Source organism: Gossypium raimondii, chromosome 7 (assembly GCF_025698545.1).
Source record: "Gossypium raimondii isolate GPD5lz chromosome 7, ASM2569854v1, whole genome shotgun sequence".
In the NCBI taxonomy this organism is placed as follows: Eukaryota; Viridiplantae; Streptophyta; class Magnoliopsida; order Malvales; family Malvaceae; genus Gossypium; species Gossypium raimondii.
In genome coordinates this window covers 48,798,631-48,814,869 of record NC_068571.1, presented here as the reverse complement: position 1 = coordinate 48,814,869, position 16,239 = coordinate 48,798,631, and the positions used below count along the sequence as shown (strand labels likewise).

General features: G+C 34.4%; 1 protein-coding gene across 1 annotated transcript; it reads right to left on the bottom strand.

The window, feature by feature from the left end:
• Nucleotides 1-653: 653 nt before the first annotated feature.
• On the bottom strand, nt 654-4,786 carry LOC105785237 (leucine-rich repeat receptor-like protein kinase TDR). The gene is made up of 2 exons (XM_012611207.2): nt 1,972-4,786; nt 654-1,284 (listed from the first exon to the last, which is right to left on the bottom strand). The coding sequence occupies exons 1-2, from the start codon at nt 4,667-4,669 to the stop codon at nt 857-859; spliced, it is 3,126 nt and encodes a 1,041-aa protein (XP_012466661.1). The 5' UTR covers nt 4,670-4,786; the 3' UTR covers nt 654-856.
• Between the last annotated feature and the right edge of the window lie 11,453 nt (nt 4,787-16,239).

Sequence of the window (16,239 nt, the reverse complement as noted above, 5' to 3'; positions counted from 1 at the left end):
ATTAATTTTGAGTTTAGTTTTTTATGAATTTGTGTGATTTTAGGTTTTAATCATTTTGTTCAAGTTTGAGTTTTCTCAATTATATCATTATAGATATAAATCTTAAGATTAAATTATTTAGATCATTTAAGTTTGGATTAATTATGATAGTGTTGGTGTTCTTATTTTTATGCTCAAATAATTAACAATCAAAATTACAATAACTTCAATCATATCAAGCATTCAATACTGTTTTAATCTTTTGCGTGCCTTGTACGAACTTATATAAGTTCTAAGATAAATTCGAGAACAAACATGAATCAAACTGTAACATTTTTAAAAGATAAAAATACTTTTACAAAATAAGGATCACACGACTGACAGCGTGCCCGAACCATATAAAAGTTTGAATTATAAAAAAAAAAAAACTAACAAGCGGAACAACTCCCACAAATATAGCTTACTCACTCAAGTTTTTGAGTGTCCACCAATTAATTGGTTTGGGCCATCAAATAAAATATCTTCCCCTAGATTTATTGGTCAAAAGTTTGAAATGAAAAAAGAAAGAAAGAAAGAAGCTTAGAAGGAGCTTTGCTTTTATTTAGAAGTCTAATTTGATTTGATTTTAAATTTAATCGAACTTAATTTAATTTAATTTCAAATTTAATCCGAACTTGATAAAATTACAAGTCTCATTCAAAATATATATGTATGTATGAAGTTAATAAGAGCACTTGAAAATTCCATTGAAAGGAAAAAAGAGAAGAAAAAAAAAATGAAAACCACTTCTCCTATACCAATTCCCCACCATTCTAAATATAAACCATACAAGAAAAGGAAACGTAAAAAGTAATGATATTATATGTATGTATATATATTAACATTCTAGTTTAGCCTTTTGTGCTATAGAATCATCAATGCCAACAACAACCACATTGCTCCCATTGACACCACCACCGCCACCCTCCGCAGGTAGTTTCCGCTTGGGCTTAGCTTCTTGTAGCATCAACACGACGTCCCTCATCGACGGCCGCTCCGCCGGGTTGCAGCTGGTGCATAACAACGCAATCCTAAGCATTTGCATCATTTCTTCCCTCACGGATGCACATGTTGCCCCAACATTTTTATCCAAAACCTCAACAATCCTGTCTTTATTCTTGATTTTAGACCTAACCCAATCCACGATGCTGTGCCCATCACCAAATTCCGACTCCACCGATCTTTTCCCACTTATAATCTCCATCAACACTACCCCAAAACTATATATATCACTCCTTTCGTCAACTTGTAGAGTATAAGCATATTCTGCAACAATGATACAAGAACGTTAATGATTACTACAACATTACAAAACAGACAAAACATGATGTAATGAATCAGAAGGCATTGACAAAAGTCTCCTTGGGATGGGCCCATCATTGTAATGTTATCTTACAAGGATTTACAAGCAAAGCAATACAAACGGCTTCATGAAGACCATGCAGCAGTTACAAAAAACAGGGCGGTGCCAAAATCGGCTTTTTAGTTGTTGTGCGGAATGCGCACCAGCACGAGTCTAAAGCAATGGTTTAAATGGAATTAAATTTTATATGTTTGTTACCTTAATAAGTGTGATGGGATGGACCCATTTTTGTTGTAAATCAACAAAAAGGGGAAGAATGTAATAGATTCACTAGCTGAAAAGTGCCATTGTACTATCAAGACTCGAGTTGATCTAAAATGGGATTAATTCGAATAAAAAGTTATTTTATTTTGGAATAATTTCGTATTTAAGTTTTAAACTTAAATTATTATTATTTATATCAAATTCGAGAATTTGAATAAAATTTACAAGTATCTCCTTGAGCAAATAAAATCTTATCCTATGATTTTTTTTTTTGAACTAGCAAACAAAATTCATATGTACGGACCGACCATGAACAAGGATTAAGCGCAGGTTAGCAATATTCCATAATCTCAAACTAAAATCAACGGAAATATTGGTAAACGCACCTGGCGCAATGTAGCCATAGGAGCCAGCAATGACCGACATGGACTCATCGCTTTGGATCAACTTAGCCACCCCAAAATCCGCCACTCTAGCCTCCATCTCACCGTCCAATAAAATATTACTCGGCTTCAGATCACGGTGGACGATCACCGGATCGCAGTCGTGGTGGAGATAGCAAATGCCTTGAGCCACCCCGAGAGCGATTTTGTACCTAGTCACCCAATCAGCCACCAAATTGTCCCCTTTGTTTTTGCCATGCAATAGGTCATCGAGGTTCCCGTTGGGCATGTACTCGTACAGCAACATGGTGCACTCCCTGTTGCTGCAACACCCTAATAATCTCACTATGTTACGGTGCCGGACGTTTCCCAACACCTCCACCTCCGCCAATACCCCTCTCCGTCGTCTCACCGCCTCTTTATGCTTACCCCACAGCTTCTTCACCGCTATGGTCTCGCCGCTCGGCATCTCGGCTTTGTATACCGTTCCCGTAGACCCCATCCCTATGATCTTATCGGTCATCGACAAGCACTCCAGCACATCGTCCGACGTGAAATTCAGCCGCTGGAAGGCGGTTAGTTTCCACGGTCCGATCTCACGGTCATCGTTGAATCTACGGCCGTAACTGGCGTGGAAACAACGGGTCCCAGCCACGAGAACGAACAAGCCGATACCAAAAGCAGCTGCCACAATCCAAACTATAGCTCCCGCTGCTTTCCTAGGCGGATGTTGTTGGTTGTTATTACCAGCTTCCATATCACCTGTAGCCAACGCCTCCGGGCACGGTTTCGCTACAATTCTGCCGCAAAGTCCGTCGTTACCGGAAAATGAGGAAGGGTGTAAATTGGGAAATGTTGGACCGGACGATGGGATTGGACCAGATAGCAAATTGTAAGAAACGTCGAAATTTTCCAAAGTGCTACAGTTTTCGAAGGTTGAAGGGATAGTTCCGGTGAGCAAATTATGTGAAAGATCAACCGCATTTATCGAAGGAAGCATCGATAGTTCCCTTGGGATTATACCCGTAAGCAAATTGCTGCTTAAATTCAAAGACAAGAGCTTTTGACAACGATCAATGTCCCCAGGGATGCTTCCGTTTAGAAAATTACCTTGGAGTTCGATATTGTACACGTTATTACAGTCAACAAAATCTGGTATTTCGCCTGTGAGCTTAGATGAACTTGCTGAAAAAATTTGCAAGCTCGGTGCACTCCATATGTTGCTTGGCAGTTCGTTGTTGAAATCGTTCTCCGAGATGTTAAGGTACTGCAACATTGGTGCATAGCCAAGATCCCCAGGAATCTCGCCTGTAAACTTGTTCTTACTCGCATCCACAAATGTTAAGTTCCTTAAGAGCCCGAAGCCGTATGGTATGGTACCATTGAGGAGGTTGTTTTGGATTCGGAATCTGGAAAGCGATGTGCAGTTCACTAGGCTTCTTGGCAGCTCATTTGTGAACATGTTGTTGAAAAGGATGAGTTTGAAAAGCTTATTTCCATGGCAAAGATTTGGAGGGAGTGGCCCAGTTAGAGAATTTGATGATACATCGAGAGTCAGTAGCTTCCCATTTGAACCCAGTTTCTGTGGGAGAATGCCGCTGAAATTGTTGTCCCAGAGAAGTAAAGTGTTGAGATTTGGCAACTCACCGATGCTTTGCGGGATAGTACCAGAAAAGTTGTTGCCAATTAAGCTCAACCATGTTAGCTCAGTTAAAGAAGCTAACTCTTCTGGGATTGTACCACTGAGTAAGTTATTAGATAAATCAAGAACCTTCAAAGCTTTCAACTTTGTGTAACTCATTGGGATTTCACCTACAAAGTTGTTTTTGAAAAAATATAAATCTTCTAACTTGGTTAAATTGCCAAGTTCTTCAGGAAGTAGACCTGAAAGTGAACAATTCGAGATGTCCAAGTACTTGAGATTTGATAGCAGTGCAAGTTCCACTGGTATTTTGCCTGTAAACCCATTGTAGCCAATCTCTATGTGTTCAACCTGGGTCAAGAATCCTAGTTGTGGTGGTAAAGTACCTTCCAATGCATTTCCTGCCAAGTCAAGGAACTTTAATCTTTTGAAGTTTCCATAGCCAACTGGTATCACCCCTTCAAAGTAGCTTCCCCCAAGATTGAGCTGTTCCAAGAACTGTAAGTGTATGAACTCGAGCGGCAATGGGCCAATGAAATCGTTGCTGAATCCATTAAAAAATTTCAAAAACTTAAGCTTGGAAACCCCAGGTGGGAATGTTGCATTGAAGGAGTTGTGGCTTATGTCAAGAGTTCTCAGTTGAGTGAGCTCAAAAATGGCAGGTTGTAGCGGCCCATCGAAATAATTTCTGCTCAAATTTAGGTCTACCAAGCTAGTCAAAAACCTGAGCTCGGGTGGGATAATCCCAGAGAGGTTGCGAAAAGAGAGATCAAGAGACGTGACTTGAGCAGTAATGGGGTTGCATTTGACACCTGACCATGAACACCAAACCGGGTGATCATGGGAACCAGGGTTGGAAAAGGCAGGGGAAGGGTCCCAATCTTTGAAAGTGGAGAAAGGGTCATTAAGGGAGGATTTCAAGGAGAGAAGGGAGAGGAGAGGGAGAGGGAGAGGGAGAGGCAGAGGAGGTGGTGCAGAAGCAGAGAGGACTAAAGGAGAAGATGGAATTAGTAGATAGAAGAAGAATGTGAGGAAGAGGAGAAGAAAATGAAGGATCATGGTTATGGGCGGGATGTGGGGCGTTTTGAGGTGGATGTATGAACCTTCATCTTTAGTTTATAGAGGTAAAATCGAGGCAAGGGAAACAAATGTCTTAATTGGGAGACAAAGGTAGATGCTTTTTGAGAGCTTCACCATGTTTGTGTTTTTTTCTCCCATTTATCTTGATTTTAATTTTTAAAAAACATTTCGATTTCAATCTCTGAATTTTGTTATAATTATTCAAATATTAACCTTTAAATACTATTGTCTTCATGAATGTGAAACTTGATACCAAAATGCAGTACTATTTTGTTTTTCAATTTTTTGTTTGTTTGCAATGGAGTTTGACTTTTTCTTTTTAAGGCTAGCTTTATCCATGATGCCCATTTACTTTGTATCATTAATGCCGGTAAAAAGTGATTAGTATCACAATTATGATTTATACTTTCCTTTTTTATATACTTCAAATCACTCCAACCCATCAATAAAAGGATAATACGCTTAAATACGTTTGAATTTATGTCTTCTTTCATTAATAACAATGTTCAGACTAATCGAGTTAAGACTCAATTTCTTGACTAAAATTAATGTTAAACTGGTGATTTATACACATGTTGTAATAGAATTTTACTTATTTATATTTAGATGTACAAATGTGAAACTATAAATCGTGTTTAAGTATGTTGTGTTTTTATAATCTTTTTGGTTTGGTTTTTTTTTTTTTGAGAAATACAAGCAAAAAGGCGAATAATGTTCGGCATGCTTCGCCTTTTAAGCTCCACGCCTTCTATCACTTTATTATTGTTATTGTAATTATTTTGCTTTGGAGAATCTAATTTTAAACCTTGTTAATTTCACTTGTGTAATGTCACAGAACAGCTAATGAAATGCTAATTATTGGTAATATATATACCTTTATTTGCTCTTACAGGACATAATTAATTCATTTAGTAAAAAAAAATGAAGTGGGTAAAACATTTTAACATTTGAGAAAAAAAAAAAGTAATAGTGATTGTTTCTGTCGGGCTCTACTTGATCTGAGAGGGACTTGGATCTTTGGTTATAATTGTCTTCTAGGAGCATGTTCAGTATTTGCTACTAATCTTTAGGGTATTTTGGATGGACTAATTCTTTTACAGAGATGAGGATGTGATAGGGTGTTGATCTAATCTGATAATTTAAAGATTGTTAAAGCAATTTAAGAAGGGATTTTAGCTGTTTCGAATTTCACTTTGATCAAGAGGATCATTCAAGACTTACAGCATACAAGACATATCCCAAAAGAAAGAAATCTAACTACAGACCGTTTAGCTAAAATAGTATCTGATAGGAAAGTTGATGTACGGATATTTGCTGAAACTCTTAGATAGAGCTAATGACTTTTGTGATCTTAATAATTTAAATTATTTTTTCTTATTTTTATCACCAAAAAAGAAGCAATAGGAAACAACAAAACTACACTAAAATTTTAAAAAGCTACATAAAACATTATGCTCGTATATAATTGCTGGTGGGGATTCCCACAGTACACCTCTAAGGCCCCTGAATTGAGATTTAATTGATGAATAAATTAAAATCGAACCAAATAGTAGAAAGGGGGAGGGAATGCATGATGGGGGTGTGTCCAAATTGGTTTCACCACTTAGTTTGTCCCCCTTATACCCATCGCTTGCAAAAAGGAAGGCTATGGAGGGATGGGAATGGCAGTATTATACAGGGCTCACGTGCCTGTCATGTGCAGAGAATCGGGGTCTGGGTGTGTGTTTGGCGTGATAGTCATGGCATGGCAGCATGCATGCATGTATGACCCTACCACCAGAGCAAAGCAAAGGATGCATCATATTTGTGGCACTGCCATCATCAACATGCATCATCATCATGATTGGTCGGTTGCTTTCCATTGCGAAGCCAACGCGTGATATTTTGTCGTCTCAATTTCCGCCCTAACTGTAGCTCCTCAAAATACTTCACCCATATGCCTTTTTCCCAAGGTTTTCTCCCTTTCTTTTCTATTATAAAAAGCGTTGAATCGAGAGCTTGTTATCTTTCAAAATTTCGATTCGGTTAAACTCAATTTTAAATATAATCAAAATTCAATATAATTATCGAATACTCAAGTATATTAAAAAATATATTATAACAAATTTAACTCTTAAACACTTTCTTTTGCTGTCAATTTCATACTAACTAATTCCCTTTTTGAATTACTTTCTCCTTCGACCTTCAAATTTTAATTACTTTGCTGTTCTTTGATTGAAAAATGGATTGAAATGTTCAAATTTTAACAACGATGATGTAGGAGCTTACGCATCAATTCATGTGTACTTCATAAAATTAATAAAAAGTTCATAAAAACTTCAACAATAATTATCAACATTAGCAATGAAATATATATAAATTGTCATGTAGACTACGACACCAATATTACTAAATATTTAACAATACGTACAACTTTTACATTAAAAGCAAAACAATTTAACTAAAATTTAAAAGTTGATAACTATCGTGATAAAAAATAAATAAATAAATTTATCATTACTCAAAAAAAAAAACAATATCATAGTCTCGAGTGGACTTTTTTTTTCTCTTTTCTTCATGTACTAATATTGAAGAAGAGCATCGGGCACGCATGAAGAAGGTTAGTGGAAAAAATGCAGCTACCTTTTCCAAGCACTGCTTGCTTTCTGATTAACTTGCACATTGACTTCTTTTCTACGGCTATAGACTTCAAAATTTTTATTTATTTTTAAAAATTATCTATAGATATAATATTTTAAAGGGTAATCTACACTTATGGTCACTTTTGTTTATCTTAAGTTACATTTTAGTCACTTATGTTTGAAATGTTATGTTTTAGTCACTGAGCCGTTAATTGTCGTTAACGGTAAGCTGGCACATTAAATCATCATTTCAAACAATAATTCTAGGATAACGTAAATGACTAAAACCTAACATTTCAAATATAAATGACTAAAATGTAATCTAAGATAAACAAAAGCGACCATGGTTGTAGTTTACCCTATATTAAATATATGAAAACACTTAAAACTATTAGCCAACTTCTCGTAGCATATACAAGAATAGGGTGATTTAGGGATTTTTATCAAAATAATATGATTTGGAAAATTGTACAACTTTGAAATAATTATTAGGTTGTGCGACACCCTGCAAATCTTCAAATGGGAGTGCAGCAGCTATTATATTTGAGCATATTTCCTAAGTAAGTCCCTCAATTTTAAATTTTGTTTTAATTCTAACTCTAATTGGCAATTTTATTTTATTTTATTTTATTTAGTCATTTCTTTTAATATTTTTGAATTTAGTTTGTATTATCTGGTTTTAAAATTACTAATGCCTTTATATGTATATGGTGAAGATTCACTTTGTTGTATAATAATTTTAGTTGTGTCTATTTACATGTCTTTTAATATAGATTCAATTACTAATGTCTTTTATTAAATAGACACAACTAAAATTATTATACAACAAATTGAGTCTTCACCATATACATACAAAGGCATTAGTAATTTAAAAAAACCAGATAAACACAAACTAAATTCAAAATATTAAAATTGTGAATTAAGGTTAGAATTAAAATAAATTTTAAATTTAAGGGACCTATATAATAAATATACCAAACTAGAATAGCTGCTGCACTCCCGTTTGAAGATTTGCAGGGTGTCGCACAAGCTAAACGAAAATTTTTTTATCGTGATTGGATCTCACTTGTCTACCTCTACTATCTTAACACCTCTAGTTAAGGATTTTCATTTACTATCTTTTTTATTTTTTGAAGGCTAAAATAATTTGGTGAAGTAAAATTTTTTATAATGGGAGCTAATTAATACAAGAAGAATGAAGAATAAAATCTTTGATTTGAGCTTATTTTAACTTTAAATCTAGTCTCTTTTCTTCATTGGAGGTACTCCTTATGTTAGGTTCAAAACTGATAATTGCAATTAGAAATTTAGTGCTAGAAGCAGTGCCAACGGCTTTTAAGTACTGGTGAAGAATAAAGTAGAAAAGTAATGAACACTTCATATATTTACGCAGTTCAGTTTTCCCTATATCTGCGAGGCAATGCCAAGAGAGATAATAAACTATCTTAACACCTCGTACAATAAGTGATTACAAGCACTAACACTCACTAAATTAGTAAACTCACTTTTGCACCTAAGATATAGTCACCAAATTAGTGACAAACTTGATTACTTACAAAATGCACTCTAAAAAACAAGTTCTAAATAACAGAATAAGTGCTAAAATTCTCCAATTATTTTTACTTCTGCAAGCCTTTTATATATAAGTGTTAAGATGAATTACAATCCATTTTTCCATCAAAATAGCAAGATAATTAGCATGAATAATTCTAGCCATTTAGGGTTGTTAGAGGGTGAAAATAGTCATTAGAAGCAGTTAACATGTAAAATCTGACAACTTTACACAAGGGGAATTGATAGAAATTGATAAAATCCTGAGTACAGACATGATGAGGCTTGATCCCTCCAAGTGGGGGTCAACGAGATTTAATAAGCTATTGGCTACTGATTTGCATAGGAATGATCCTCCCTCTAGCTTCTTAAATTCTAGAAAATTGTTAGAATTAAGTGACTCGAATCCTTATTTAAATAAAATACAGTGGTAAAATAAAATAAAATTAAAATCCCTATAGAACTACACTTCTTTTATTTTATTTTAGAATAAGGTTTTTTAAACCTTATTAAACTCCATCTATTTGATATTGATTAGAATAAGGTGTTTCAATCTTACTACACTCCTATTAGAATATGGTTTTACAAGCCTATAAATAGGCATAGTTTACTCCTCTTGTAATTATTCGAATTCAACATAGTGAATTATCTCATCATCTGCCCATGGTTTTTTCCCGAAAGGGTTTCCACGTAAAATCTGTGTGTTTTTATTTTTCTCTCTTTATTTTTCTTTACAATAAATTGTCCTTACTGATGTTCTATTTTTACAAATTGGTATCCGAGCTTCTGGGTTGTTCATTTCAATCATGGTAATGACGTCTTTGAAGTATGAAATTCAGTTGTTGCAGATAAAGATGCAGGCAGTTCTTGCACAGATAGACTTAGAGGAAGCCCTGCTAGGGGTAGATAAGATGCCTTCAACATTGACGGAGGAAAAGAAGAAGCTCAAGGATCGAAAGGCGTTAACACAGTTATATCTTGTCTAACGAAATTTTACAGGATGTGATGAAGGAGAAGTCCGCCGTTGGATTATGGAAGAGGTTGGAACAAATATGTATGTCGAAAACTCTAACTAGCAAGTTGTATATGAAGCAGCGTCTTTATGCTCATCGTTTGGAGGAATGTGCATCTATGCACGAACACTTAACAGTGTTTAAAGAAATTCTCTCAAACTTGGAGGCCATGGAGGTTCAGTATGATAAGGAAGATCTAGGGTTGATTCTACTTTGTTCGTTGCCCCCGTCTTATTCAACCTTTAGAGATACAATTTTATATAGTCGCGAGTCTTTCATAGTTGATGAGGTTTATGATTCTTTAACCTCGTATGATAAGATGAAGCATCTTGTAGTTAAAACCAACTCTCAGGAAAAGGGTCTCATTGTTCGCGAAAGACAAGATCGGAATGCTGATGATAATCATGGAAGGATACATGAACGGAATCCTCGCGATAAATCTAAGGGTAGATCGAAGTCTTCAAACAGAGGTAAAACTTGTAACTTCTGTAAGAAGAAAGGGTACATTAAATCTGAGTGTTATAAGCTACAGAACAATATCAAAAGGGAGGCTGCGAATCAAAATGGAAAACAACCACAAAATTTCGATAAAGTTGATGTTGTAGAAGACTACAGCGATAGTGAACTTCTAATCGCTTCTGTCAACAATTTTAAAGTGAGCGAGGAGTGGATCCTTGATTCAGGCTACACCTTCCACATGAGTCCCAATCAGGATTGGTTTACAACTTACGAAATAGTGTCTGAAGGTGTTGTTTTAATGGGAAATTATGCTTCATGTAGAATTGCAGGTGTTGGAACAATTAAAGTTAAGATGTTTGATGGAGTTTTTAGAACACTTAGTGACGTAAGACATGTTTCAGAATTGAAGAGAAATTTAATTTTGTTGAACACTCTTGATTCAAAAGGGTACAAATACACAGCTGAAAGTGGGGTTTTGAAGATTTCCAAAGGTTCCCTCGTTGAGATGAAAGGGAAGAGAAAGACTGCCAAGTTATATGTTTTGCAAGGTTCTACTGTTACTGGTGATGCAGCTATCGCATCATCTTCCTTGTCAGATGATGATATTACTAAACTTTGGCATATGCGCCTAGGGCATATGAGTGAGAATGACATGTCAGAATTGAGCAAAAGAGGAATTCTTGATGTGTAAGGAATTTCCAAACTGAAGTTTTATGAGCACTGCGTTTTTGGGAAGCAAAAAATAGTTAGATTCACCAGAGGAATCCATAACACGAAGGGAACGTTGGAGTATATTCATTCTGATCTATAAGGGCCATCTAGAGTGCCTTCGAGAGGTGGAGCTAATTATATACTAACTTTTATTGATGATTTTTCTAGAAAAGTGTAGGCGTTCTTCCTGAAGTAGAAAAGCGATGTGTTTTCTGCATTTAAGTCTTGTAAAATTATGATTGAAAAATAAACGGGAAAATAAATAAAATACCTCTACACAGACAATGACTTAGAGTTCTGTTCTGATGAGTTTAATAAACCGTGCAAGTCAAAAGGGATCGTGAGACACTTGACAGTTTGTCATACTCTACAGCAAAATGGCATTGCAGAACGAATGAACAGAACGATCATGGAGAAGGTTTGATGTATCTTGTCAAATGTCAACTTACCAAAGTCATTTTGGGCCGAAGCAACCTCTATTGTATGTTTTTTGATAAACCAATCTTCATCCATTGCCATTGAGAAAAAGACTCTACAAGAGATATGGTCTGGTAATCCTGCTGACTATTCTGATTTAAAGGTCTTTGGGTGTCCTACATATACTCATGTTGATAATAGAAAATTGGAACCAAGATCCATTAAATGTGTTTTTCTTGGTTATAAAGTTGGTGTAAAAGGGTATAAGTTATGGTGTCCTAAAAATAGAAAAGTTGTGATTAGCAGAGATGTTGTTTTTGATGAAATTGCTATGCTACCTAATTTATCTCTTAAAGACTCTTTCAATAAAGAAAATCAAAAGCAGGTGGAACATCAGATTAATCCAAAATCTACAACAGAATCGACTCCTCAATCTAGTACAAAAATTCAGAATAGAGTTGCTTCTTCACCACAATACTCTATCGCCAAAAACAGAACTAGAAGAAAAATTAAACCTCCAAAGAAATATGTCGAGCCTGATCTAGTTGCTTATGCTTTAAATGTGGCTAAAGATATAGATTCAAACCAAGAGCCATCTAATTATTCTGAGGCGGTTAGTTGTAAAGACTCAGAAAAGTGGATGTTTGCTATGGAAGAGGAGATGGAATCACTCCACAAAAAAAACATGGGATCTTGTAAAACTTCCTAAAGGTAAAAAGGTTGCTCATTGTAAATGGGTGTTTAAAAAGAAATAGGAGACTCCAGGAGTAGAAGAACCCAGATATAAAGCAAAGCTTGTTGCAAAGGGTTACAGTCAAATTCCAAGAGTGGACTTCACAGTTTTGTTCTCCCCAGTTGTAAAACATAGTTTGATTTGAGCTTTGCTTGGTATTGTGGCCATGCATGATTTGGAGCTTGAGCAGTTAGATGTAAAAACTACATTTTTGCATGGAGAACTTGAGGAGGATATTTACATGCAACAACCAGAGGGTTTTACAGTCTCAGAAAAAGAGGACTATGTTTTCTTGCTGAAAAAGTTTCTTTATGGTTTGAAACAGTCACCAAGACAGTGGTACAAGAGGTTTGATTCCTTTATAACTTCTTATGATTTTAAAAGAAGTAGCTTTGAAAGTTGTGTTTACTTTAAGAAAAACAATGATGGTTCTTTTGTGTATCTACTCATTTATGTTGATGACATATTGATAGCAGCGGAAGATAAAAGAGAGATAAGAAATGTCAAAGCCCAACTATATGAAGAATTTGAGATGAAAGATTTGTGACCAGCAAAGAATATACTTGGTATGGAGATTCTCAGAGATAGAAATGCAAGTAAATTGTACCTAAGTCAGAAGGGGTACATTAAGAAAGTTCTTTGCAGATTCAATATGTAGAATGCTAAGCCTGTTAGAACTCCTTTAGCAGCCCATTTCAGACTTTCATCGGCTTTGTCTCCATAATTAGAAGATGAAATTGAGTACATGTCATATGTTCCATACTCTAGTGCAGTGGGATCTCTCATATATGTTATGGTTTGTTCACGTCCAGATTTATCATATGCAGTCAATGCAGTTAGCAGATGCATGGTGAATCCCGGTAAAGAACATTAGAAAGCAGTTTAGTGGATTTTAAAATACTTACAAGGTACTACTAATGTTTGCTTACAGCTTGGAAGAATTAGAGATGGAGTCATTGGGTATGTTGATGTTGATTTTGCTGGAGACCTTGATAGAAGAAGATCTCTCACAGGTTATGTCTTTACAATTAGAGGTTGTGCAATCCGTTGGAAAACCACTTTGCAAACTACAGTTGCTTTGTCTACCACTGAAGCTGAGTACATGGCGATTACTGAGGCTTGTAAAGAAGTTATTTGGTTGAAATGACTCTTTAGTGAACTCAATGAAAACCTTCAAATCAATACAGTATTTTGTGACAGTTAGAGTGTCATTTTCCTTACAAAAGATCAAATGTTTCATGAGAGAACAAAACACACTGATGTTCGGTATCATTTTGTTCGTGATATTATTGCTCTTAGTGATATTGTTCTGAGCAAAATCAGTACTCATGAAAATCCTGCAAATATGATGACTAAGTCACTTCCTATAACCAAGTTTGAGCATTGCTTAGACTTGATTGATGTTCATTAATGTTGAAGTTAAACCCTTAAGGGGTTTTATGGAAGAGGTGGAAAACTTGTTCGTTGAGAGTTCGCGATGAAGAACTTGTTCATTGAGAATTCGTGTCAAGGTGGAGATTGTTAGAATTAAGTGACCCGAATCCTTATTTAAATAAAATACAGTGGTAAAATAAAATAAAAGTAAAATCCCTATAGAACTACACTTCTTTTATTTTATTTTAGAATAAGGTTTTTTAAACCTTGTTAAACTCCATCTATTTGATATTGATTAGAATAAGGTGTTTCAATCTTACTACACTCCTATTAGAATATGGTTTTACAAGCTTATAAATAGACATAGTGTACTCCTCTTGTAATTATTCGAATTCGACATAGTAAATTATCTTCTCCTCTGCCCGTGGTTTTTCCCCGAAAGGTTTTTACGTAAACTCTGTGTGTTCTTTATTTTTCTCTCTTTTTTTTCTTTGCGATAAATTGTCATTACCGACGTTCTATTTTTACAAAAATACTTTTAAATATTTCAAAAAGATTTTGGATTAACTAAAAACCATTTTATACCAACTAAATCATTTTGGAAACACCTTTATGAGTATTTATAATATTTGAAAATATTTCATAAGATATTTCATTTTAATTTCATAAATTAATTATAAAATTAATCTTAAATATCAGTTATATCAAAAGCTTGATTAATCAAAACTCATTGTTATTTTCAAACAATTTGTTAGGCAAAACAAGAAGAAGAATCCTCATCTAATCATATCAATGTTTGAATAATTATGGATAATTCAACATTACTCTCTATTTTCCACTATATGCATACTTTGATCATAAAGTGGGGAAAATCAGATTCAAACTAATTGGCACATGAAAATCTTTGAAAGTTCTCCTAGAAACTTCCCCTTTATTTTTTCCTCAATATTTTCCAGCTTTGGATGATAAAATTTAGTGGTTATGTCCATTTTCATCTAAAGTTTTGACAATGAAACTGCATTCTCTTGTCATCCAAGTCAAGTAACTTCATGCTTTTGTGTGTGATTCTATGAACCGCTAGTGCGTGTGAAAACGTGCATGGGGTCACATTCTCCCATTAAAACTTGAATAATGCACTTGATGATCTTGTTTTATTATCTTCATTTTCTTTTGCTTTACACTGAAAATGATACGTAATAGTTCAATTTATGCAATTATTCGACCTTTGGTTCAGCCTTATCTTTGCTCTCTTTTTTTCTTCTCCCTTCGTCCCTTTCAATATATTGGCTTCCATTTCAGCAAAGTTGTGCTGATCCTTGAATAGTACATATGTTTTGGGCAAAAACAAAAGGAGGAGTGGAATTCTATGTATATATTGCCAAATATCCATCGGTTGCTTATTAGATAAGAACGCAGCAATGTCAAATCTTGCAAAGATTTGCATTATGCTACAAGTTAATCAAAGTATGTTTTCTTTAAAAAGAAAAGGGTTTGATTCTGATATGCAATTCATTTTTGTTTATAAGACAAGTTCTATCACTAAAACCTTATGCATGTCTTAAGTTTAGATGAACTAATAGTGGAGATTCAGGTTCCCTAGCAGTCTAATTGAACACTTTGCTTAAAACTCTAAATGGATGAGTTTCATTTGGTTTTGAGTTGGGTTGGATCCTTTAGATTAGGTCAATTTTAGTTTAAAAATTTTCAGGTTATTTTGGTACTCGTCAATTTCGAGATTAAACATTTTAGATTTGAGTTAATTTCAAGTTTAGGTTTTTCATATTCAGATCATTTAGGTTTTAAACTTAAATTTTTGAGTTAAGTCATTATGAGTTTAAATCATTTTGAATTTTTTTCACCTAGAGTTTCGAGTATTTTGGATTTACGTATTCCAATGAAATAACCATGGACAAACCATGTTCTGTAGAAGTGTAATTAAACACTTTGCGTAGACCTTCAAATAGGGTGGATCATATTCGTTTTGGTTGGTTCATATTGATGATGTGAATTTAGGTTTTAAAATTTTTCAATTTGAATTAATTTCGAGTTTAGGTCAATTTTAGATTCAGATTCAGGTTTAAGATCAAGTCATTCAAGTTTGAGATTCAGGTTTTTAAGTCAACTTATTATGAGTTCAAATTATTTCAGGTCTTGATCACTTTAGGTTCAAGTGGTTTTGAGTTATTTATTTTGGTCATTTTGAGATTAGGTCAATTTAATTCAGTTTGAACTAGTTCAAGTTTTTTTTGTTTTTTATGATCATTTAAGATCGAATCTCAAATTATAACCTATTATTAATCGAGTATTCATCTATTTCAAAAATAACTTGGATTTGAAATCGACTTAAATTTTCAAGGTAATATCAAAACTTTGTCTAACATTATTTAATATAAAGTATGGGTTTTAATAGGTTGGTGTAGTAGATAGTGAACATCGTTGTCACATGACATTGAGTTAAAAAGTAAATAAAGTGAGGGACTTGAATTTGATCATCAACATACTCTTATTCCATGGGATTGGAGATTGATACATTACATCAAACATTTGGTACCCATTAAAGTACTAATCCATCAATCTTCCAAGCATATAGCAACCTTGCCATCATTCAATAAATTTAATATACTCTGGGCCATTTATTAATTTCATGCCATGTGTCACATTTTTTCAAAA

Bases quoted from the DNA above. Each gene is read 5' to 3' on its own strand.
- LOC105785237 (XM_012611207.2), bottom strand. From the start codon at position 4,669: ATGATCCTTCATTTTCTTCTCCTCTTCCTCACATTCTTCTTCTATCTA. The intron at 1,285-1,971 runs GTGCGTTTACCA...TCATTGTTGCAG, and splicing joins CTATGGCTACATTGCGCCAG to AATATGCTTATACTCTACAA.